The following is a 26,683-nucleotide window of genomic DNA, read 5'->3' as shown; positions in this document are numbered from 1 at the left end:
GAATCATTTCAACTGCTGCGCGGATTGGATATTCGTTAGACCCACCCCCCACCCCCCGCGCTCATTGGAGCAGCCGAAAATAAAAAGTGATTCCTGTACTCAGCTCCAGACCAGAGAAAGAGTCCACTCTGAGAGTGGGCGGGGTCTCTGGTCTGGAAGCAGGCTAACATCTTAGAGGACGAGGACCGGCAGTAGTGCGAGGGAACTTTTGGAAGGTCCAGAAGGAAGGTCTTCAAGAAGTCAGACTCCTCTTTCCTTACCCTCACCCGCTTCTGCTTATCTTCCTCAGTAGGGCTTTTCCCTCTTCTTCCTACCCACTTCAAAAAAGACCACTGCTTCAAGCCTAGGGTTGACAGGAACATGCGTTGGCACACTCCGAGTCTCCTGCCATCTACGACAAGGTGACAGAAAATGGATGCCGACCTCCTGGATTTCTCTGCTCCTGTCCTCCGTCGCTTTACACTGCTCACCTCTACCAATGATGCAACATAAATCTTCCTCTCCTCTCTCAGTCTAATTTCTCCCAGAAGTACTTGAAGATCTCTTCTCGCTTCGACTCTTCCACTTCTCTGCAGTGCAGTTTACTGGACCTGTGGCCGGCTGCAGACTGACATGACACACCCATTTTTCTTCCCTCCTTTAACACTGACTCTCTATTCTTCCTAGGCCAGATATGACTGGCCTATCATTCTACGCCTCTTCTGGATGTTGTTCTTCCAGCCCTCTGGATTTCTCCTCTTCCTACAGAGACCAGCATCAACACCTGAGGAGTCTTCTTCCACCTCAAGTCCTATATTGTGTCACAAAAAGAGAGAAGATTTGTCATTCAGACCATTAGTGTGCGAGTCTCTCTGTGTGTATCTGTGCAGCCCCTTGCGTGCACATCTGTGTGGGTATGTACATGTGTACTGTATGGATGTGTAGTTGAAAGAAAAGAGTTAAATAGCAAACATGCACCATGCAAGATACTACATTACACACATGTGCATCAATGTGTCCATATTAATAATGACAACAACACCTTCATTTCCAGATTCCGATTCACCAGGAGAATCACCATGTTGGTCACGTTCAGGTGTCCAGTTTCGATCAAGCGGATCTGGGAAAGAAAGAGGAACAAACAGAATGCACACGTTGACATAATTCAGTGTTGCTAGGACTTTGCATTCTTTGCTCTGGCTGACTTAAGCCTGGTTGTACACAAACCTTCTTCGTCCCCACTTGTGTCGTCATCCTCAACTCCTTCAGAATCTTCATCCTCCACATTTGAGTCCGGCTCAACTCTGTCTGCACCTAAAGAACAGAAAAGAAATATGAGATGTTCTCACATTAAGTGTGAGGCGCTTTCTGGTCATGTACAGTATGATTCTGAAGGAAAAAAATGAAAATGCAACATTCAGCAGTCACTATTTGTGTTTATTACAGTGATTATTAATAATAATACCTTCATATCCAGATTCAGCAGCACCAGAAGAATCACCATGTTGGTCACGTTTAGATGTTAGGGTTAGTGGTCGAGTGGATCTGGGAAAGAAAGAAACAAAATGAATGCAATGTTAACACACCTGCAATTCAGTGTCAGGCTTTGCTCTGGCCAATAGCCTCGGTTCCCTGGCACTTGTTAGTTTTACACCAACCTTCTTCTTCCCCACTTAAGTAGTCATCCTCAATTCCTTCTTCGCCTCCCTCATTTGAGTGAGGCGCAACAACTTCTGCTGCAGAAAAAGAGAAGAGACTGAATGTCAAATAGAAAACATGCAGCATTGACAATAATGCAAAGTGTCACATGTGTGCGTCATGTTTTTGTATGAAAGACTCTATACAGCTATTAATATTACCTTCATATCCAGATTCAGCAGCACCAGGATTATCCAACTCTAATTTAAGGTTCCATGATGAATCAAACCCTCTGGTAAAAACATAAGAGAAACACAATGTACAGTGAATGCAAAGTAGAAATTACATTGCCAAGATGTTGCATCCTTTGCCCTTAATCTGTTTTACCACAAACCTTACTTCTCTCTCAGTGGGTGTGTGTGCGTGCGACAAAGACAAACCTTCAATCTCCTCAATTGATGAGTCCTCCACAACTGCTTCTCCTGCTGCTTCTCCTGCTGAAAGGGGAAAAAGGTCACACAAATTAATGAAATGGCTACTTTTTAAGATTGTGATACTACAGCAGATACTGATTAACAATTTGTGTTAAGGTAATAATACTATGTTTGAAACTAGTACAGCAACAATTCAAAATGGGTACTTAGTGCATGTTTAGGGATTTGTAACTAGGACAGCAGGTACAATACAAAACCACACATATGTGTTTCTATGCACTATAATTCATAACACACCACACCACATACCTTCACTCCCAGATTGAATCAAAACAGCTGACCCAGCACTGGCAGCATCAACTTGGTCACAATCAAGTGCATCTTGGAAAGATACAGATTATCATTAGAACACTGAATACAGCAGCTAATTATTGTAATTCATGATTAAAACACTTTGATTTCCAAATTAATCACACAAGTTGCACCACAGCCAGAATCACTACACACATCATTAAACTGAGCTGACTTATTCCTATTTTTCTTTCTATTTTTTTTTATCCCACAAACCTTCTTCGCTGCTTTCACTGCTCTCTAGTACAGTCTCTGCCTCGTCATGTCTGCCCCTGACATACTTGACGCTAACCAAAGCACACAGCTCCTCCATAGAATACATCATCCTGAAATGTTATACTGAAAATAAAAGGAGAATACAGGGTTAAAATCAAGGGTAACACAATGGTGTAAAGAAATTAAGTACATTTTCTTAAGTACTGTACTTGAGTACAATATTGAGGTATTTGTACTTGACTAGAGTATTATCAATTTCCAATACTTTTAATCCACTATATCTCAGATCCAAATATTTTACTTTTACTCCACTACAAGCTGAATTATTTCCAATTTCCAATACTTGTACTCCTCTATATCACAGATCAAAATTATTGTACTTTAATACACAACAAGCTGAGTGCCTTTGGAGTACATTTACTCCAATGCAAGCTCACAGTGCGACTCATTGTGAGCATGTAGATCTGCCATTTTCAAAATATTTGAAATGGGACATTCTGCATAGAGTACTTTTACTTTTGGCACTTTAAGTACATTTTGATGCCAACACTTTAGCCATTTTATCAAGTACATTTTGAATTCCAGACTTTTACTTGTAAAAGAGTATTTCTACATTACATTATTGATATTTGTACTTAAAGTAAATATTGAGTACTTTTACCACACGTAATGGTACGTTTTTGTCCAGATGGAACCAAATGGACCCTTTATGGACCCGTTAAGGGTCCATTTGGTTCCATTGACACTCTATAGAAGTTGTTGTGCTGGCAGCTTAATGTAATGGTACGTTTGTGTCCAGATGGAACCAAATGGACCCTTTATGGACCCGTAATGATGTAGTAGCCTATTATAGACGGAGCTAAGATGCTAATGAGGCTAGCGTTAATATTAAACTTTCTTTACATCAAATAAAGACCCCGGACTAAACCCTAAAAGACACTACTGCTAAGCACATTTAACAAACGTTTTAATAGATAGATTGCTGTATTTTATGATAATAATAGCGACGTTATCTTACCTTTCTCTGTCTGTCGGCTCTGCTGTGAAGACTGTAGCATAGTTACATACGTTTCCCTTTTATAAATAAAAACCGATGACAACACTAACAAAAAAAATGAACGGTAAAATGATGAAGCATCCAAATAAAACGTATTTTGACAAGTGATAAAAGTAGAAAAAAGTGAAAAGAAAGCATTTTTATCTAACGAAGACGACAACAACACAACACTGTCTGTGGACGAACCGGAAGTACACAAAACGCCTCTGCGCGCCCGCCCCTTCCCCCTTCTGCTTGAATACTATACTAAAAGTATTAAAAAGAAAAGTACAAGACAGCTACAGTTCAGTGATACAAGGTCAACTAAAAAGAGAAATAAAAAAGATGTTGGGGTGTTTTTTTACACTGGGGTAGCCTATCTATCAATTCCTACAACATTAAATGACAGAATAATAAAATACATTAGGCTATTACCTTTATCAGTGCTTTTATCGTGTGTATTAATAATATATGCATTTCTATTTTATTTAATGTATAAAAATGATTGATTAGTCAATTTAGTCAATAGTTTAAAAACAAATATCGTGTGGATATAGGTTTTATATAGGGCATATTATGTGAGGAACAAACAACAGAAAGCAGAGATTACTCACTTTTACCAGACATGGCAACCGCTGCCAAGAATGGAGAATTATGATTGGCTAGTGGGAAAGGCCGCACTCCATTGGCTCTCTGCTGATCACGTGATTATTGGCCGTTTGATTCCAGGCATGCATTCGTGTGCGCGTGATACAGATTCGTGTGCGTGAGATGACGAAAGCATTCGTGATGAAGTAACCAACAAAACCACTCGTAAATCAGTAAGAAAATATTCGTATTTTGTCTTGTTTTTTTGTTTTGGCATTATAATCACTGCAGCTTCCCCAAAAACATTCATACTTTTTTTTTTTTTACGGATATTTTTTTCCAATTAATTTGTTTACGTATAGTTTTTTTGGTAAAAATGTTTACGAGTAAAAAAAAGGCAAAGTACGAATACGAATTAGTATTGGCCTAATAATAACCCCATAAAGGTTCTTCTGTTTCCAGCAGTCGAGTCAAAATGGAGCCTGAACAATCTGTCACTCTGATAATAAAACAACCTGACACACCTGTGTGTGGACTTTGCAACTGACTTATTGCTTCGCACGCACACACACACACACACACACACACACACACACACACACACACACACACACACACACACACACACACACACACACACACACACACACACACAGTGAGGGATGATTGAGGGCAGGTGTGTGCGTACCGTGTCAGGCTGTGTGTTCAATGTCCAGATCTATGTAGGAAGAGTGGGCACCACAACAACCTTAAAGGAGTAGTTCACCCCCAAAATGACTTGTTTTCTATTAATTACTCACGCCATGGAGAGTTGAGTCCAATAATATTTTTTTGTATTTGTCACATTCCTAAGACAAAAAAAAAGTATAATACTATAGTAAATTTACCCCCATTGATTCTGGATGGGGACCCAAATGCATGGGCCTGGATGGGGACCCAAATACAAGGCCCTGGAAGGGGACCCAAATGCATTTGTGTGAGAATCAATGGGGGTAAATTGACTTGACCCTTGACCCAAAATGTACCACCATTGATTCTGACCCAAATGCATTTCGGGCCCATCCAGAATCAATGCTGGTTTTTAAAATATACTATAATATATATATATTTTTTGTCTTATGAATGGAACGAATACAACATTTTTTATTGAACTCAAGTCTCCCATGGTGTGACTAATCAATAGAAAAAAGTCATTTTGGGGGTGAACTACTCCAACCCTGCAAGACCCAAATTAATTTTATACTTGCAAAAAAGAAAAAAAAAATCAGATGGTGTTGTAGGAGTCCTAATCAGAGGAAACTGTAATGTTTGCATTTTGGGGATATATTTTTCATAAAAATTGTGGATAATGGACTTGTAATACTAAACAATAGGATTTAACGTGATGTTAATGTGAAAAAAGAATAGGAAAACTAAAACATTTAAAAAAAAAATATATATATATATAGATTTTTTTTATATAATTTTTATTGGATATACTTTACATTACATGTAATGTTATGTAATCCTTTTTTCTTTTTCTTTTTTTAAAAGCACATTGCACGTGACGAGCAATCGCCACGCAGCAGAACAAAACATGGCAACAACATAACATACAATAACAACTTAAAAGCAAAACAAGACAAACCAAAACAAAACAGGACAAAACAAAACAAAACCAGACAAAACAAAAATGTGGGTCACATCATGGGTCACAGTCCGTCATCAGTGAAAGAGACACTGTCCGCCACGGCCACCAATCATGTCCATTGTGTGCAAATGCACCTGAGAAATGTTTACCTATTCTTCTAATGAATTAAAGTGTTCAATAAATGGTCTCCATGCTTCATAAAAGCCCTCAGTAGTTCCTCTTAGAGAGAACTTGATTTTCTCCAGACTTAAAAAGTACATCACATCATTGAGCCAAATTGAGTGAGAAGGAGGTATTGGAGACTTCCAGGCTAGCAAAATTCTTCTTTTAGCTAGTAGCATTGCAAAAGCGATCATTTCCATTTTTTGATTTGTAACTTGTAGAGAGTTTAGTGGTGTGCCGAATATGGCCATCAATGGACATGGTTGTAACGTGGTTTCAAGAATTTCAGACAGTGTGCCAAACACCAACGACCAAAATCGCTGCAAATGCGGGCACGACCAGTACATGTGTGTCAGGTGTGCTTGTGGCTGAGCACAACGATCACACCTTGAGTCAGCCTCAGGGTACATTTCAGCTACCCTAGCTTTACTAAGATGGGCTCTGTGTACAACTTTGAGTTGAATCAAACTGAGGCGGGCGCATGAAGTAGTTGAGTTGACTCTGTGTAAGGCGTGTGCCCACCACTCGTCTGACAGTTCTATATTCAGTTCTCTCTCCCATTTTAATTTTTTTTTGCCAAAAAGCATCGCTGGGCCTTGCAGTTGATTAAAATCAACCTTGAATAAAATAACATTGGCTCGAAGGTTATGTTAAGCATATTTATATATATTTTTAACTAAATCTTAATCCCATAATTTTTTGTAACCCATTTTTCCAATCCCACCAAATTTGAATCACGCATTGCAGGGCCTCTAAACAACAAAGAAACAAACTATTTCACGGGTAGGCCTATACTGGAAATGATGAACCATGTAACAATAACTGCCAAACAGGGTTTTGTCTCTCCATACCATTTGACAGTAATTGCTTTCACAAACCTGTGTGAATATTTCTTACAAAGAAATGCACACAACCTCCAAACTGGCATGTTGGGATATAGAACGCACTGTTTGAAAACAGTTGCACCATACAGTATGTTGTTCAAACTCTATTTCCCCCTGCCAGGCTCGTCGTACAGATTTTTAGGAAGGGGGTCAAGATCAAAGAGCTGGGCCCCCCTCCATGGCCTGCCCCCCTCCGTTATTTACCCGTGCGCAGTGCAGGCCAAAAAATGATTTTTTTTCCTTCTTTTTTTCTTCTTTTTTTCACAGGAAATTATTCATTCACAAGTAAAAAAAATGTTAAAAGTGGTTCTACGCGGCGGCAAAACCGGTTAGGCTTAATATAATAGGGTTTATATAAAGCATGATAACTTGCGAGACAAGATGTTCCTATTTTTTTTATAACGGCGAACAGGGACGCTCTTGCTGGCAGAGTCCTTCTGTCCATGTTCTGCTCCAAACATGTACAAATGCAATAAGGTGCTGACCGCATTGTCCAAACGGTATCTACCGACCCGCAAACTCCTTGCCATGTGTTAGTCCATATGTTTCCAATAAATTAATGTTTACTCAAACCGGTCTTGGACTCGGAGTCCAGCGTTCACTCGGTAGCTTGTTCTGCAAACAAAACGTATGCTTCCGCCTAAAACAACATCATACCCTAGTATCAGAGCGAATAGCGAAGTTGATCAATGGCACGTGATATGCGCGGCCATCTTCACCCAATGAGATTCCAAGATTCCACAGTGGAAACGTAATGATATCACAGCCTGCCTACCGTAGCTGACAGTGGCAAGTGCGCCCCAAATCTTTCCTACACAAACTCCTGAGTCCCGTTGGGGAAAAGAGTACCCTTTACCCCCCACTATCGGCGGCCGTGCCCCCTGCAGATGTATCCTGCTTTGTCCTGACGGTTGCAACCCACAACCACCCACTACCCTGGGCAGACAACCAGGCCTGGCAAAGATCTTTGCCCTGTGCACTGTCCCTGGACCGGAACACAGTATACAAACACCTCCATGTGTCAGAGTCCAGGAAGATAACTGAAACAATAGTACCCATGAATTACTGGGAGAATGCAGCTAGATTCACAAGTCAACCTCAGGTGTTGTGTTATGAGGGTCTGTCTGAACGTTGTTACTGGGAGGTAGAATATTACTGAGGTTTCTATATGGCAGTCTGTTATAATTATAATGAATTCATCGACAGAACAGATGAAAGTCTATCACTCTTTGGACACAATGACAAGTCCTGGAGTTTAGAATTAGTTGTGAGGTCGTGGAGACACAACAACAATGTATCTGCACAAAATTATTTTCATAAATCTAAATTAGAGGTGTGTAAGATATGGGAAGAATATTTTCTAATCAAAATAAAGTGTGCAAGAGCAATGTGTAAACTACACCACTCGTCGACCTGCTGTAGACAATCTGTGTTTGTGTTCAAAGAGGCATGTCTTATCTTGTACTCTAAGAGTTCTGTCCACCTGTATATTTAAATATTCTACTGAATAATGTACCATATTATTACTCATTGTTATTCAGTTCAATTAAATTCAATTCAATTTTATTAAAGTGTCAAATCATAACAAGTTATCTCAAGACACTTTACAAAGGCTAAAGAGCCGTGGGAGAGAGGGAGGTGGAGAGAGGGAGAGACAAGGGAAAGGGGGGGAGGGAGGGAGATACAAGGGACACACGCACACACATACACAGGTCCTGCATGCACATGTGCAAGAACGAACGAACGAACGAAGCAACGAACGAACGCACACACACACAGGCGCTGCATGCACATGCGTGTGTAGGGGGGAGGGGAAGGGGAGGGAAAGGGGGGAGGTAAGGGGAGGGGGGGTGGGGGGAGCAGAGAGAGAGAACCCGAGCAGAACCTGTACCCATGAGGTACCCCCTCGAGAGAACCCGAGCGGATACCTCACAGGTCTGAGGCCCCCACCCTGAGCAAGCAATTTGCGACAATGGTAATGTTATTGTACATGTAGACATTTAAAACTGGACCAGAATATTGAGCTTGTTGTTCGCATGTTAAGTAACAAAACAAACAAACGTGAATTCACGTAGAACACTGTGAGACCATCAGTTTATTTTGTTAGTTAGTTTAAACTGATTGTCTGTTTTCCTTAATAAATGTAGCTCTATTTCTAAATGCTCTTCCAATCATTCATGCGTTGCTTTGATTCCTTTTGTAATTCCGGTGTGGCCCGTTTGTGTTTACTGTCTATCAGGAAAACAATGTAGTGTACGCGTGCGGGAAACAGCATTTGTGTGTGTTCAGCCCATCCTGTTTTTGGACTTCCATCATGTGTGTTGTGTGTTGGGAACTCATCAAGGAATGCAAAATAAGTTGTTTAAATTAAGTTATTTCGCATTTCTCTCCTGAGAAAATGGCATACAATCCTCACTAACTCACATTCTGTGACATTCTAATCCATCTCAATCTAGTACAATATTACTGGGATTAAAACTGCATGTGAATAGAAACCTTATAGCTGTGTCCCAATTCAGGGGCTGCACACTTCATCCTTATTGCTTATCACATCTCTGTCTGTCAGATAGATATTCATACTGTCACGATTAACAAAACCTGCAGACCCAAAAGCAGAGTGGAGGTGGTTGGCAGACAGGAAGCAGGTAGGCAGGCAATGAAGAGAAGGAAAAGCAGGAGTAAAAGTCCACAACCAAAAACAAGGTGAGCAAAAAACAGGAACACAGTACTGCAGGCAGGCCCGGGGGAACAGGCTCTGACGCTCTGGGCAGTGTACCTATGATGCGCCCCCCCCCCATGTCCGTCCCACGAAAGGCCATGTTGCGTTCAGCTAAATGGCAGACGATGGAGATAATTCTGCCCAGCACTTCTCTCCAGTATGTTTTTTCTCTCTCTATTAGATCCATATGTTGCCAGTCCACTGTCTTCATAGTAGCCATGCCAATCTTGAGCGTGTGCCACGCTTCCATACAACGGGTGTGTGCTTTTGATTGCTCGTGAGATTTTAGAATATCCCCGACGTGTTTCCATCCATCATATCCCTCATTTGACAGAGTGATGTCACGTTTCCCGAAAAGCAAGCAACAAAAACAGAAAACCCTATCCTCAGATTTTGAGTACATTAGCCACGTTCTCTTTATTTGTTCTCCATTATTGAGTGTAATGAAATAGTAATTTTTGTGAAATCGCCGAGGAGGGGACTCAGTATTTTGTGGGAAACTATATTCCATAATTTGCTCTGGGCCTCTTTTAACGAGCTCTGTCCTGACAGAGTCAGTGATTCGTTTTGGCCACAATGCGGGGTCATCAGATAGAGATAAAATGACCTCTGCAGTCTCTGTCTCACTGTCACTGTCTTTTTCGCCCTCGCCCTCCATTGGCTCAATCACTTCATGATCATCATCATCATCATCATCATTTTCACTTACGGCTTCGGGCTGCTGCGTTCCAGCAGCTTGCGCTCCAGAAGAGCCAGCCACCACCACTTCGTCCTGGGCAGGCTCGGCAGGTGGCTGTGGATCCTGCTCCATTTCCCCATGATCTGAATCATCATCCCCGGATCGCGGAACCGCCGGACCGTCACTGGTACCGGTAACATTAGACTCGGGGCTGGCGCGCGCGGCCGCTGCGGCAGCGCCACCGGTAAAAAAAGATGTCAATTTTGGATATGATTCCAATTTTTTTGCCCTTTCTTCCTTCTTCCTCTTGTTTTGCGCCCCACTTGCTTTCTTTCTGTTCATTTTGTTTTGTTGTTGTCTCCCCTCCTGACACACTGCCGACACATGGGTTGATGGGTAATTAGTAGAAATGTATTTTACTGTGAGGCGCTCAGCACACCGGGGGCGCCGACTGCCCACCGTAATCGCCGCTTCTGACTGCAGGAATACACTATGTAGACAAAACAATACTAGGAATAACTGGATAGAAGCATTACCACACATAGATCGTGAAAACGATCTGGCAGCACACCATGAGGAGACCAGGGCTTTTATGGAGCGGAGGTAGATGAGGATATGGCAGCCAGGTGAGTGGGATGAGATGACCAGAGACAGGTGCGCTAATCTGGAAAGCCAGGAGCCAAGCCTATGCCCACAGTCAGACAGACAGACAGACAGACAGACACACAGACAGACTAACACATTCTGGACAAACACAGGACACTGGCAGGGGCCGGGTAACAGCAAAACCTTGGGGAGGAAACCCCGATTTGCCTCAGACCAGGGGCTCTGCCGGTGAATGCCGAAAAACATCAGCGACTGGGTAATCTGTGCTAAATCCTGCTGTCTGAAACTCAGCATCAGTTACACAGTACCGTAGGTATATAGTTGCCTCTGACACCTATAAGGATATAGCTATAAGGCTACAGCTACTGTATACAGGCATCCACGAGGACTTGAGGGAGAGCAGTGCCGGCGTCTTTTGCATAGGCAGTTGTCCAGAATCGCTGATCCGACTGAAATGCTGCTAGGCTAAATAGGCATATCCAGCTGTCCAGAACTGCCGATCCAACCCATATAATGATGACATCAGAGAACTCCATATATGGCCATAAAATCAACAAGGACCGACAGATACAGATATCTCCATATATGGGCTGGGCACAAAAGGGCTGTCCACTCTGAATTATGGCGGATAAATAAGTGGATAAATAAGTCTACTTATTTATCCACTTTATTAGACATCATGTGTTTGTATGGCATTGCTTTCTATTTCTACGCAATCATAACTGGGATTTGTCCAAATATGGACATCGAGGTTCCACATGGCATTGGTTAGACCTCCCTTTGGTTAGACCAACTAAACCTAAACCTAAACCTAACCCTAACCCTAACCTCAGTAAAACCAATGGTCTAACCAATGGGAGGTCTAACCAATGCTCAGTCCCCCTTCTTTAGTGCCTCTCAGTGTTGATTTTGTCGACTTAAACTAGGATGAAAAATGTCAGTCGACTACCCTTTTTCACAGATGAAAACTAAACTAAAACTAAAACAATAAGATATGATGACTGAAGCTAAGACTAAATATATTGAACATTTCCTCAACAAATAAAAAAAAACTAGACTAAAATGAAAATAGTTGATCTACAAGCTCACAATTGAGCTTGTAGATCGGCTATTTTCATTTTAGTCTAGTTTTTATGATGCCATTAGTCGACCAAATCAACTGTAGATGTACTCGGATAACATCTAATATGGTATTTAGTTGACTAAAACTAGACTGCAAGTAAAACATTTCAGATGACTAAAATATGACTAAAACTAAATGGAATTGTATCTGTTGTTAAGTCTGAGCCCTAGCAAACACACAGTCAAATAGTTACGGTTTAAAACACAATATTTGTTGCTTAATCAAAGAGTCAGTTCCCCTTACAACAGGTAAATAAGGTTCTTTGTGAGGGGCTTTCGAATAAACAACAATAATTCACATGCTCCAGGGATTTCCATACACATGACATTGAGTTTTCTAAGTTCAGTTGCCCTCGTAATTTGCCTACCATAGAAACATCGCTATTAGAGTAGTGATAAAACAAATTAAATCATGCTACAGAGGAGAACTTGCTAGTCTGAACTCCCAAGGAGGGAAGTCTATACTCCCCAAGTCTGTGAATTGATAATCGGCCTTGAATGCTACAGTAGGTGCTGACTCCTGCCATCAACATTTTCACCTGATCTGGGGTGCCCACTAGTGGCGGAGACTCCACACTGTCAAAACCAACACTACACTGCTGCTAAGAACATAGATTGTGTAAATGTCTTTAAGAACTTTATCATACCACCACTCTACCTGTACTTGTAACAACTTAATCTCTCATATCCAGTCATTTCAATTGTGTTTTTTTACAAAAGTTTTTCTGATGATATGTTCTGCATAGTACTGTGTTCTATCTGTCTGTCATTCAATGTTAAATGACTTAAAAAAAGATCTCAATTGAAACAAGCCATAGGCTTTCTTGGGCGTATCCTTTTAGTTGACCTTACACCAGTGAACTGTCATGAAACTTTACCTTTTCCTACATGCAAATTTGAATAAATGTTTCAATCAATCGATCAATCAATCAATCAATCAAAACTATGTACGATTAGTAATATAAATGTATATATACTGTATAATCTTACATAGTTTTGATTGATTGAACATTTGGAATCATCTGAAGGTCCCTGCATGGCACAATATTTTCAGAAGGGGGCCCAAGGGTCATCACCATGTTGGCTTGTGGTGTTTTTATTTTACATTTGTTCTCAAAATTAAAATTTTGCCACACACATACAAAATGACTAGACAATAATATTACCAGTATGGGTCCATTTGGTTCCCTGTGCTATGGGGGTCCTTGCCAATGAAACAGTTGAGAACCACCAGTAGCCTAGTAGTTGCACTCATAATGTGTCATAGTGAATCAGTGCATGACTTGACATTCATTATTTGGGTCTCATGATCAAAATAAGAACATGATGTGTAAAACAGAAAATGTGAAACCTTCCACGGACCATCTTTAGAACTTTATGTCATATTTTATCATAATGAATATCAGAATTAATTTATTATGACTTCATAGTAAAATGATACTCCATTCATATAAGACATTCTAATAGTTACAACAAAGGACATTCTTTTGACAATTGTGACAGCAGGCATCATGTTAAACATATTAATTCACAGTGTTAAACGCACTCACACTGCATACATAATTCATATACAAAAAAAGAAAACACACAGTAGCAGCAAAACAACACAGCGCGTCATATTCTCAAATGACAAATTTCTCAAAGTGGGGTCCTTTGAGGCGGTTCCAGGTCCCCAGCAAAAAAAATTTAAGTGGCTTATTATGTTTCCAACCCCAACCACTATTTTAAGCTTTAAACATAAAATATTGCAGATAGGCCTATACAAGCTCACAGGGCGGCACGTTTTCATGTCAAGGACCCCTAAAATGATAGGTATTTGGTCACGGACCCCCATCTCAAAATGTTTAGTTTGCAGGGACCTCCCAGAAACAACATTTGAGTTACAGATGTCCGCTTTAAAAGTACATTATATTCAAAGAGTTGCACACATTTTCATGACTTTAGACCCGAGCTTGTAGATCTGCTATTTTTCAAAAGCTAAAGTATAAAATAATTCCAGGTTAAAACGCAGCCTCATCTTCACTTTCAGGTAATATTTTTGGCACAGCGGTCAGACAGACCTAACACAGAGACATTTTGATCACGTGTTCATGGTAGGACACCTGCTGGCTGACGAAAGGTTTTGCAACTTAGACAAAGCATTGCAAAGCAGAATGCCAGCTTTACTTCAGATTAAACAAATGTCTCAAGGTTCACAGCTCAACAATATCCCAAGAGTGAGAAAATAGCCAGCACACAATTAATGTCCTTTTCACATAATTGTATTTACCTCTCCACACAGACAGTCTGTGTGAAAGGGACATGGCCATTTCCTCGCTGTCATTGCATGAAACCTAGGCCTTCCAGAATATGCCCCTTAACAGCATGTTGGCTTGCTGCTTAAACAAAACAACAACAACAAACCTGTAACTACAGTATAGCCTATTGTTTATTTCCTCATGCCTTGCCATGCCAAAAGGGTGTGTCTATAATAGCCACGAACGGTTTGGGAATAATTAAGAATCGTGGACAAAATCTTATCCAACGATAACGAAAAGGTTTTGGGTCTGAAAGGCTAAATCTCATATGCAGAAAAAATGGGTTTATAATACATTTAAAAAAAAAGTGGACTGTAGAATGTAGATGTCACTGAATGTAAAACTGTTCCTTTGACTCTGAATGCACACGGAAAAGGCCAATACAAATGATTACACAAAAAGAAACGTGTACCAACGAGACTTTCACAATACTTTGATCTAATCTCTAATCTAATCTCACTGCTCTGTCCAGAGTGGCAGCTGTCACCCTCCTGGCATGCACGAGCAAACAAAGGAACGTCGCAGGAACGTTTACAACGTCACCATTTGGTTTCCGAGCAAGCTGACTTTCTCTTTCCGAGAAATCACCTCTTACACAATCAAGTCCTCAGACACTGTGTGACACTGTTCTTTCTTCCTCGACAACAATTTGGAACCGCTTAATTCCACCGAAAATTACATTTGTTAAGAATACAAAAAATTGGGCTTCGGAATTGGAACAAAACAAAAAAGTATACTTGTTATTCTTCCGGGACAAAACAGATAACAGCATGATCTGTTTAGCAGAGTGTGGTGGCTCGTGTGGGATAATGATGGCATGCGTGTGTAGCGACAACTAATAACAGATTGATAAATGAAACCACACACTTTTGACCGCAGCAAATAGTGTAAAAGCAATAGGCTCATGGGCTCCACTCTATGCTATGAGGGCTGCTGGGTTCTGCTGGGGAAACTGGGGAAACAGGGGCATTTCTGCCTAATAGACCCCATGGACAGTCATTTGGGATCAATATAAGTAGGAACATTGGCCTAGATGTTATTTTGGGCAGCGTTGTACTTTAATTTCCCCCAGTGAAATGGACACTTTGGACAGGCCATGAGGCTACTGTATTCCACAGACAGTTAAAAAAACTGTTTAAAACTGGAGGGAAAGTCGGCTCACAGCCGGTTCTGTGAAAGAAACGCGGTTCCAGGACTCTAGAACAGAACCAGTTCTGGAAGCAAAGTTGTTTTGGTGGACGGAAGAGCCAAAGTCTTCATTTTACTGTAACTCATATAAAGTTTACTCAGAGGGTGTTTTGAACACTCCATAAACACGAGAATGTACTTTTATGAGTTTGTATCGTCTTCTTTTGATGTGAACATCAAGTACAGTACATCGTCTGCACCTCTAATCCTTAGCGGTCAACATTCAGTGAAAATATCAATGTTCACACTCTGTTCCGTCCCGTTGCGAAGCGTTCTTAGTACGTAGAGCTCCACGTTTTGGCAAAGACATTTTGGCCATAGAGGGTAAAAAAAAGGAGGGTATCATGCATAGACCCCTGGGGGACACTGGTCAGGGTTTGTGTGGTTAGTTAGTTGACAGTTTGTTTTCTCTTCTGGTTCCAGATGCGTCCTCTTTTTGTCGAGAAAATGACAGCACGAAACCTACTTCACAGGTTCAGCATTTAAGTTCCTGTCACGCAATACGGTTCCATTTCTGTCTACGATTCTGTCCATATCGGGACATATCCCATTTACCATTTACTTTGCAACGCTCGGCACGGCGACTCGCTAGCCTAATGGTTCGCTAGCATAGTGGCTCACTTGGCGGTGCCTCTCGAGGCTCAGGTCCGCTTTGGGCGGCGCGCCTCAGTCGTTTTAACAGTTTTTTTGCGGATCTCCCTTTAAGTCTTGTTTGCTGACGGCATGCACTGTCCGGGACGTCACCAAATGACTATCCCTGTCTGTCTGTCTGTCTGTCTTTCTGTCTGTTTATCTGTCTGTGTTTGTCTCTTTCTGTCTCTGTCTCCATTTCTCTCTCTCATCCTGTCAGCAGCAGTTCCTCTTCTCTCCATCGGAGGGCGTGTAGGCGGCGGCCGCTCCGTTGACGGGCCTGGAATCGGCTCGGAGGAGGACGCGTGGCGAGCTCCCCGGCTCCTCCTGGTGGACGCTGAGGCCGTTGCGGGACATGAGCTCCCGGGCCATCAGCAGGAAGGCGTCCTGCACGTTCTGGCTCTCCTGCACGGAGAGAGAGGAAACACAGCGGGTTGGTGAGACGCAGTCACCAGAGGAAGCACAGCAGTTACGGTACAGAGTAAAACGATGTACTGTGAGATACAGCAATTGGGTAGCGACACAAAGGGAAATAGCAGACAAGAAATATTATTGAGCGGTGCTAACTGCTCCAATACTTGAGTTAGTGCGTATGTCCATGTGTTTCCTACACCCCCACCCGTTCACTTAGATCAGCCAACACAGGGATGCTGACAGAACCCTCGCTAAAAACTCCAGGGCAAAAATCCACTCGTCCGAGACAGTTTGCCCTCCTGGCCCCCAAGTTGTGGAATAAACTCCCTGTCGCACTTAGAACAACGGACTCACTCGCTTGCTTTCGCCGTGGACTGAAGACTCACCTTTTCAGACTCCACCTAAACTCTTAGCACTACAGAAAAAATCAATGACCAAACATGAAGCTAGTTAGCATTTGTTTTTGTTTTTAGGTTTTTAGAACTTTGTTTATATTGTGTTTTTTCTAGATAGATATCCATTTGCATTTGTTATATTGTTGATGATGTACTGACATATTATCTTGTTTATTATTGTGATGTTATCTGCTTATTGTAAGTCGCTTTGGATTAAAAGCGTCTGCTAAATGCCTAAACTGTAAACTGTAAACTGTTTCCCATGGTATCAAATACTGATATCCTCGATGTCATGTGGGTCCATCACCATCACCAGCACCACTCACTTCACACTGGTGTGATTTTTTGCTTCACAAGCTTATAAAAATTAATAAATATAAGAAAACTGTTGCTATTGCAACAGAGTCAACAGTAGACAACAGAGACAGAGAGAGAGAGAGAGAGAGAGAGAGAGAGAGAGAGAGAGAGAGAGGTGTAGAGAGTGAAGACGGAGGGAGTCCGGAGGGAGAGAGAGAGAGAAACGAAGGAATGAACAGAGAGGTAGAATTAGAGGGATTGAATGCGTGTGTGCATGTGCGTGCGTGCGTGCGTGTGTGTGCGTGTGTGTGTGTGCGTGCGTGCGTGTGTGTGTGTGTGTGTGTGTGTGTGTCCGTGCACCTTAGCAGAGGTCTCCAGTGCAGCCAGGACTCCTCTCTCCCTGGCCAGACAGCAGGCCTCCTGGAAGCGAACCTGACGCTCTGACTCCAGATCACTCTTATTACCTGCATGGAGGCAGACACACATCACACATCACACCATCACACATCACATAACCTCTCATCTCCTCATTATAACTGTTAGCGTGAAAATTTCGCGAAAATTTCACTTTGTTGGTTGGGATGGGAAAATGAAAACCTGGCTATCTACTATTTCTAGGTAAAACCCTCCTATCTGCACTGCAGTGGTGTAAAGTAACTACTTTTACCTAAGTACTGTACTTACGTTTTGAGGTATTATTTTGTACTTTACTTTAAGGTGAGTATTTCCGATTTCCAATACTTTTACTTCTACTCCACTACATCTGGGATCCAAATGTTGTACTTTTACTCCACTACATTTATTTGAAAATTATAGTTACTAGTTACTTAGTTTGCAGATATAAATTATGATATGTTAAAACATACATAAACCACTTTATCCTTATTTTATACCTTGGATATTTGAAAATAGCCGATCTACAAGCTCACACAAAGCGTCGCATTGTGACTGTTGTGAGCTTGTAGATCTGCTATTTTTAAACATTTTGTTAGTTTACTTTTAGTCCTTTTAAGTATGTTGATGCCAATACTTTTGTACTTAATACTCAAGTAAATTTTGAATTCGGGACTTTCTACTTGTAACATAGTACTTAAAGGAGTAGTTCGCCGGTTTTCAACCAAGTCTGTGTTCTTTTAGTCAGCTACGTTCATGCTAAAATGCGTCTATTTCCTTACATTACTGTTCTGTGGCCGCTAGGGGTCCATCGTCTAGCTACGTCATAGACTATTTTGGCCAATGGAAAGCCTGGGTTCCCGAAGCTATGACGTAGCTAGACGATGGTCCGTAAGCTACTGAAACTACAATGGGATTTGACCCGGTGCGGTTGCCGTAGCCCCCCCCCTCAACACTAGCTAGCATTAACACAACAACAACAAACAGTATGGTTGTTTCAGACACGTTTTCTACTGACATAGGGACTTGCTGGCAGAATCTTCGTTAGAACTACTTTTTATATGAACTGGAGTAGGCTATACATTAGATTAGAAGAAGGAAAAAAAAGAAGAAAAAAAAACAGCGACGGGAACCAGAGAGAAAAGACGTGCGTCTGCCAGCTGGGACTCCACTACGCTAACATCATACAGACACACTGTTGTATGACCATTCTCTGCACCCAAGTTATTCTGCCCACCTTTGTTGGGCAGAATACTACTACTTCTTGCTGCTAGGATCCCTAAATTGAACTGGAGGAGACAACCGAAACACAATGGTATGTTTCATTCATGTATAACTTGTTTGTGTATGTGTGTGTCATCATCAATGTGTCCTGGCATACACGTTCTTATTTTAATCCCAATTACTGAATGTAAAGCCTGTACGTTTTCTTTAGAATATGTATGATGGCACTGATTTTACTAGTATTTCACATTAGGAGTCCACTAGTACTGTGGTTCTCAAACCTTTTATTTTCTAGTACCTCCTACGTGTCCATTTGGTTCCATTTGTACACTCTGACAGAGATGGAAAAAGGACAAAGATACTTGAGTAAAAGTAGGCTATCAATACTGCATAGAAACGTTCTGTAAGAAGTAAAAGTACTGGCATCAAAATATACTTTAAAAGTACAAAATGTTTGAAAATGGCAGATCCACAAACTCACAACACATCGCATCAACGCATTGTGAGCTTGTAGATCATCTATTTTCAGATAGCCTGGGTAAGTGGGTATAAAATAGGGCTAAAGTTGATTAATTAGGTTTTATAATATAATCATTTATGTGCAAAGTAACTGACATTTTCAAATAATTGTAATGGAGTACAAGTACTATAAAGTACAAGTACAGAAAGCTGGAAATATTCAAAGTACAAATACAGTACAAAGTACAACATTTTACAAGTACTACTTACACCACTGCTCTCAAAAAATAGAGAGCACTAGTAGGCTACTATTTAGGTCTAGCAGATCTGTCTCTGGTAATATTTAATATTTGTATGTGCATGACAAAAATGTACACCAGGGGTAGGTAACCTTAGGCACGAGTGCCAACATTGGCACAGGGGAGGGTGGGCACACTAGCAGAAGTGTGACACAGGATTTTTATTTCAAATATATATTTTAAACATGGTCAATTAAATGAAGTCACCTAATTTGCAGCAAATTACATCCTGCACAACTCTGACTGGGGAGGGAGTCTGGGAGATAAGTGACTAATTGCTAAGCTGGTATGGCGATGAACCCTTTGTGAGTGACAGAGACAATGCAACATGTTACAGTCTTTTCTTCTTCTCACTGCAGGCACTGCAGTATCGTTTGGAGTGTCCTGGAGAGTCGTCGCAAGTGGAGAGTCGACGTCTTCTTACCCTGGCATCATTATATTGTATTATACATAACAAATGCATAGAGATGTGAAAATATCTGATCCTTCCCTTGTCATAATATATAATAAAATAGATTCAATACATTTGATTTTCCTTCTTTTCTGTTTTTACTGTATTGAGTGCTGTGTGAACCTGCTATTTGTAACACAGTAAACACAGTACAATCAAATTGTCGATTGTAGCCTGTGCAGTTTAACAAACAGTGGCAAGTACTTCTGTTTCAGAGCATTACTGTAGTCCAGTGGTTCTCAACCTTTGAGTCTGGGAGTTTGAGCTTGTAGATCGGCTAGTTTCACAATATTTATCTGTGGAACGGAAACAAGCGGATGTAATACTGTACCTCAACTCCTACAGTCTAAGTGCTTATCAGGGTGGGGGTCCCCAGTTCAGTTGCTTTGGGGGTCACGGCTTGAAAAGGTTAAGAACCACTGCTCTAGTCCAGCAAATAATGGGTGATAAAGGCAGGCATAAAAAAATACTTGAATGACATCTAAAATATGACAGTTTGCAAGGATTAAACCAAAAAAGCTCATGACAATGTAATAGCCTATATTGTTTTTATTCACAATGTGATTCTTTGTTCGCCTGTAGTATGCCTTTTTGGTGTGTGGAGTCCACCTGAAATTGAAACAGTTATTGTTCTAAGAGTTTGTGCTGTCATACAAAGGACAGGTAGAATGGAATGGATGTATCTTTACAGAAGGAAGGTAGCTTCATAGATACTACTGACAAAGACATGGACAAAATGTGTTGACTGCAAGCATGCCTCGTTCTCTCATGCCAGTGTAGGATGAGTAGGATCTCTGCATGTATTAAGGTACGTGTATGAACATATAAATGTACACAACATGCACTTCAAATAGCACAGGTAAGGGTCAGTCTAAATAGTATAATATATCAAAAACATTTTTACATTGAAAGTATACACACAATGCCAGGTCTACAAATGAACCTGGCATAGGTTCCATACAATGTTATCTAAATTACATTTTAACCTTTGCATAAGCCTGCAAGGGCTAAGGTGGAGTCTGGGACCCTGTGTAGCTCACTAGCTCTGGTCCATAGCGTTAGTGGAGTTCTCCCTAACTTCGCTCCGGCTTGGCAAAACCGGAAAGCCGTCTCGTCTGGTCAGAAAATAACAAAAACTGTTTCGCCCCTCACCAAACCAAAGGTATCAGTGGGGTGTTGAAAGCTTACTCTACTTAGTGAACGCAATCTGAGCCCCCACCACACGCTTAAAATATATTTCTAGGGCGAAATGAAAAATATTCCAACAGATGGAGACATAATTTCTATTTTTTTACTATTTGTCCTCGCCATCACATTGCCAGCTCAGTACTTCCGCACAGGTTAGAGGACCACATTAACAGAGCATTAGTCTCGTTGGGTGTTATTCAGCTCTACGACGTTGGAACCATAAAGAGTGTCTCCATCCGGTGGAATATTCATCATTTCACCCTTGAAATGTATTAAGTGTGCGTGGTGGGGGCCCAGACTGCGTCTACCAAGGAGAGTAAACTTTCACTCCCCACTGATACCTTTGGTTTGGTGAGGGGCGAAACAGTTTTTGTTATTTTGGGACCAGACGAGACGGCTTTCCAGTTTTGCCAAGCCGGAGCGGAAGGTAGAGGAACATAACGTTAGGGAGAACTCCATTAACGCTATGGACCAGAGCTAGGACCTGTGGAGCGTTGTCCTGGATGGATTAGGGAAGGTTTGAACAGCTTCCTTGTTAGCTGATATAATTTAGCAGAAACTTAGTCTGCAGAAGGGCACGCTTCTTGATAAAGTATAATTATTTTGCTCCCTAGTCCTACGAATTGGAACAATTATTCTCACACTATTCTCATCTTGTTTCCCAATTTGACTTATTTCAATAACAAGCTCACAATACTCTCCGGCCATCAAATGACATTCTATCAATTCTCAACAGAGGCAAAACTAAATTTGCAAGAGGGGTTAGAGTAGTGTTAGTAGTCTAATATTTTTTAAACAAGATCATTTCGATGTATGCATCAAGATTGTGTGTGCTGCCAGGTTGGAACTGTAAGTTCCACTTCTTCCGCATCTCTTCTGAAGGCGATGTAGACAGGACTGCGATGTAGGACAGGAAGCGCAGAATCGCATGCATTTGAGCACTGTGGAAGGCTTCAACAGCACCTGTATGAACATAAATGTAAACAACATGCACATCACGTAATACAGGTGAGGATACAATAAATATAATTGAAAAAGGAAGACTGAGGTGCAAGTTCGTTCTACAGTTTGGGAGCCAGAAGTGAGAAGAGTCTGGGACGTGTAGTTCTGGTCCAGAGCGTCAGCGATTCTCACTGATGCTCTGACAGGCGGGTGACTCAAAGACTAGACAAGGATTTCTTGTTTGAGGGCTCAACTTCAGTCAAAATAAACTAAACTACTTTGCTACTCACCTAACCAAAGGTAGTTTTGCGTTGTTGAAAGTCTATTCTCCTCGGTGGGAAACCTCTCAGCACCCCACCCACTCTGTAAAATACATTATTTTTGTCATGAAATAAAATGCATCCACGTCAAGCCACCGCAGACAACCTGGAAATAAGCGGCGGTCAGAGTTGGATGCGTTTTATTTCATCACAAAAATAATGTATTTTACAGAGTGGGTGGGGTTGAGAGGCTTCCCACCGTGGAGAATAGACTTTCAACAACACAAAACTACCTTTGGTTAAGTGAGTAGTAAAGTAGTTTAGTTTATTGACCTAAGTTGAGCCCTCGTAGGGGTATAGAAATCCTGGTCTAGTCTTTGAGTCAGCCGCTTGTCAGAGTGTCAGTGAGAATCGCTGACACTCTGGACCAGAGCTAGGACATGGTTGTCCCGGATGTTTTAGGGTTCTGACATGTTCCCTGTGTTAGCTGATCTAATTTAGAAATTTAGCAGACACTTATATCTGCAGAAGGGCTGCACGATTCTTGTAAATGATTATTTTTCTCCCTAGGAATTGGAAAATTATTCTCACACTTTTATTTTATTTCCCAATTTGACTTATTAAAATAACAAGCTCATGACTTAGTGTACAGAGCAGGCAAGGCAACATTAGAGTTGAAAGAGGCTTTAGAGTAGTCTAATATTGAAAAATTAGATCACATTGCTGTATGAATCGAGAGAGTAAATAATATTCCTGGGAGTTCCTAGTAAGCTGCTTCTTCTACGGCATCTCCAGGGGTTGACACTAAGGTCTCAGAGGCACTTGCCCATCGGGCAAGTACAGGTCATGTTCTACTTGCCCGAAGGTAATGCCCACTTGCCCGAAAAGTAAATCGTCCATTATAAAATGATAGGTACGATTTTAATTACCGCAATTTAACACTTATTTCTTTACTTTCTGGGGCTGTGCGATAAAATGTCATACCTCAATACCTCCGAATCCAAATACCAAATACTTTAGCTATGATTGAATATGTCTATGGTTTCACACTTGTTATTTTATATTTTTTAATGTAGCAACAGTAAAAACAGCACATTATAGGTAAATAGTGCTCTTATTTTACATTCCACAGACCAGAAGACACAGCGCACTGGCCACGTTCAGGTGTTTAGACAGATATCTCGTGTTGTGTTTATAGACATTTGTGTCCCCTCTCAAATGAGCGCACTTGCCCTGTCGGGCAACCTGAAAGCCAACTTCACCTGCCCTGACGTTTTATTTACCTGCCGGGGGCAGGTGTGCAAGCCTTAGTGTCAATGCCTGATCTCTTCATTCAAAGGGCGATGTAGACAGTTGTACCGCTGTCTTCCCGCATGACTGCTATGGACATCATCTTGGACGGTGGATTATGTGATGTGTCAGCACCTTATGCAATTATAGACAAAGAGGAGGAAAAAAGTTTCAGGGTAAACAGATTTTTTACAATGACATTTCAAAATGTTGCCATAGCTTTTACCCCATTTCTAGTAATCACACCATGCAATAATGAGAATCCTAAACCAGTTTGCTAAAAAAAGAACAGATCTATAAGCTAACAACAGTAACACTGCATTTTACCTTCTTTCAAGTAATGTTGGGGGGTTGCTCTCGGGCACAAACCTCTTATCTCCATATTTAAACAGTTTTTTGTTTGTAAGTTTAAACCCTACTTTATACTACAGTGTAGTACAAAAGAATAAAAAGTAACTGGCAAAAGTGCTGGATGATTACAATTCAGGCATTTAGCAGATTTTAATCCAAAGCGATTTACAATAAGCAGGTAATATATCAATATAATAGGATAATGTCAGTACATCAACAACAATATAACAAATGCATAGGAATATCAATCTAGAAAAACAATAACATTTAGACCACGCACCTAATCAGTAAAAAAAACAAAAAACAATGCGATCTAGCTTCATGTATGGTCAATGAGGGAAGGGGAGTGTTACAGTACTGCTATGTGTTTTAGTGGAGTTATGTGGATTCAGTTTGTTTATGAGTTTGTCTGAATAAAATATATTCTAGTGATTCACACACTTCACAGTTGTAAGTACCCAACGTTTGGTTGCCTACACTAGGAATCAGAGGGTATTGTCATCATCATCATCATTTATTATAGCTCACGTTACATCATAATTACTGTGCAGCCACTGGGGGAGGGGTTGTTTGTCGATTCATATACATTATAATACAGTCCCCTCTGTTGACTTTTATCTCACCACTTGTGGGTGCCCCGCACATTTACATTAATGTTGGAACCGCAATGCTGTTACAGGCTAAAGAGTAGCATCGCTAGCAATAACAATAGCCTAAAGGTAGTCCTACCTCTTGAAAGAATACACCTTGATATGAAGCCTCTCCACCCATTAGATGGATGATTCTAAAGACAAGAGATGACAACACAATAAGTGTTACAAACATGAATCAAGTTGCAACCTTTGCTTGTACATTATACATTATGTTTCGTAGAGTGGCATTTTAATTCCAAACATACAGTACATACCTATGTTCTGCTTCTTTTTACAAGGCAGCAGTTGTCCATTCACCGTATTTGGGGGAATACAGATGGAACCGCGTTCTCCTTTATTGTGGTCTTTGTTTTCTTAGCTTTGCATTGTGTCCATCAATCCTGCCATTACATCTCTGTGCAGCAGCACCCGGGGCTCGCTCCGTCGCTCGGCTTCATTCAATCATCACACCACGGTAAAACAACAATGCCATGTTGTTTCACCGACACAGTTGCACACGTTTCAAAACTTCTACAACTGCTCAGCATCACTGCGGTCATAACATCCCATCTTCTTACTACGTGACTTCCAACCAACAGCAACAGCACAAACAAACTAAAACAGCAACGCAGCGAGGATGTTATCATGGTTACGCTGTTAGCTTAGCTTTGGCTCTCGTCTCTCTCCAAGCGCTGCTTGCGCAAAGGATTATGGGTGCTGTAGGAGGTGCTGTAGGAAGTGAGGTCATAGCTTCGCGTTTCCAAAAAAATGTAAATGTACATCCAAAATAAAATTCTTTTTTGTTTTCCAAGTTCGAATATCATATTATGGGATTACAAAAGCCCTTGAAAACGACCGGAGCTCCCCTTTAAGCTTTCAAGTCCCGAGTCCGGTCGAGTCTTGAAGCCAAACCTCACAGTAGAGGAGTAGTCCAAGTCACAACAAAACTCGTTTTCACATGTCTGTCCTGAAAGACTCAAGGCTCTGTGAGAATGACTGGTCCTAATAAAGACATGACTTGAACTCGCATGGGGTTTCCCTGCACAGGTTCCAACCCTGCTCACAGTGTGGTGAGGCTATCTTCACACATACCGGTATAGATATCACATGATGTAGTCTGTCACGTTTTAGGTCTTTATTTGCTTTCAATCTCAACTCTGTCTTGAGTCTGCGGATTCACACTGCAATCCGTTTGATTAGAACTGATTCTGAAAACGGTTGCTGGTTCACGCTGGCCAGCATTCACATTGGCAGACCTTCTGGCCTCCATGGAGACCACTAGCAATATACGTCCCGGTCCTATAGGTGGCGGTATTCGCTGGTGAATACAGACGTCATCAACTATGCGACATTGCTGATGCTGGTCGCCAATAAATTCAGGCACGAAAGTTGGTGTAACAATCCAATGATGCGCGACAGCGCAGTGTGGAACAGTCTTGGGTCTCGCACCCCCCTCACCTCGACAACTGTTTAACAAAGAAACAAGCCTATTTGCATATCAATAGACCTGTATAGTAGGTGTCGAGCGACGTTCGCTGATCTACAAGCTCACAATGCCTCGCATCCGAGACGCGTTGTGAGCTTGTAGATCTGCTATTTTCCAGGCGCATAAACGTGCAGAATGATGAGCGAGACGTGCAGCGCAGCGCACGTTGTATTTTTATTATTTAATAATCAACGTGGCCTACAATTGAAACGCTTTCACAAGCCACAGTGTGGCTTAATATTCACATTAAGGGTAACAAGCACGTCAAGCAGGCACAGCAGTGCACACATAACACCGTTAAAACAAATAAAACTTCTCCGCTAGGCCAACTCTGCCCCGGCCCCCGTCGCAAGCAGCACACAGTAGAGATGAGACATTCGCGAACGATTCGACTCTCTTGAAAGGCTCTTTTAAATGAACGATGGGATCCAGTCCGCAGTCGC

General features: G+C 41.4%; 2 protein-coding genes and 1 long non-coding RNA gene across 5 annotated transcripts in view; all 3 read right to left on the bottom strand.

Annotated features, from left to right (window-relative positions):
* LOC308308743 (protein NLRC3-like) overlaps positions 1-26,683 on the bottom strand; it is a gene marked incomplete at its 3' end in the record, with an annotated part of 95,346 nt that overhangs the window by 38,311 nt on the left and 30,352 nt on the right. The gene's annotated exons all lie outside the window — the stretch shown is intronic.
* Positions 65-2,796, bottom strand: LOC308309072 (uncharacterized protein). Of its 3 annotated transcripts, none has more exons than XM_080754535.1 (9): positions 2,619-2,796; positions 2,361-2,432; positions 2,058-2,114; positions 1,839-1,909; positions 1,638-1,715; positions 1,445-1,524; positions 1,207-1,293; positions 1,022-1,099; positions 65-790 (listed from the first exon to the last, which is right to left on the bottom strand). In XM_080754535.1, the coding sequence occupies exons 6-9, from the start codon at positions 1,481-1,483 to the stop codon at positions 686-688; spliced, it is 309 nt and encodes a 102-aa protein (XP_080610661.1). In that variant the 5' UTR covers positions 1,484-1,524; positions 1,638-1,715; positions 1,839-1,909; positions 2,058-2,114; positions 2,361-2,432; positions 2,619-2,796; the 3' UTR covers positions 65-685. The 3 variants fall into 3 exon arrangements, with proteins under 3 accessions (XP_080610661.1, XP_080610663.1, XP_080610662.1); XM_080754537.1 differs by having other exon boundaries at positions 2,058-2,111; XM_080754536.1 differs by lacking the exon at positions 2,619-2,796 and having other exon boundaries at positions 2,361-2,581.
* LOC308309073 lies at positions 20,388-25,609 on the bottom strand. Its single transcript, XR_013963305.1, has 4 exons — positions 25,030-25,609; positions 24,852-24,906; positions 23,765-23,906; positions 20,388-22,242 (listed from the first exon to the last, which is right to left on the bottom strand). It is a non-coding gene; the product is annotated as an uncharacterized lncRNA (long non-coding RNA).

The sequence above is a fragment of the Nannobrachium achirus genome, assembly GCF_963921795.1.
Source record: "Nannobrachium achirus genome assembly, chromosome: 23".
NCBI classification, from domain to species: Eukaryota; Metazoa; Chordata; class Actinopteri; order Myctophiformes; family Myctophidae; genus Nannobrachium; species Nannobrachium achirus.
This window is presented reverse-complemented; position numbering and strand designations above follow the sequence as displayed.

Bases quoted from the DNA above. Each gene is read 5' to 3' on its own strand.
- LOC308309072 (XM_080754535.1), bottom strand. From the start codon at position 1,483: ATGGTGATTCTTCTGGTGCTGCTGAATCTGGATATGAAG. The intron at 1,294-1,444 runs GTATTATTATTA...TCTGTTCTTTAG, and splicing joins TGCTGAATCTGGATATGAAG to GTGCAGACAGAGTTGAGCCG. The intron at 791-1,021 runs GTGTTGTTGTCA...GACACAATATAG, and splicing joins ATCGGAATCTGGAAATGAAG to GACTTGAGGTGGAAGAAGAC.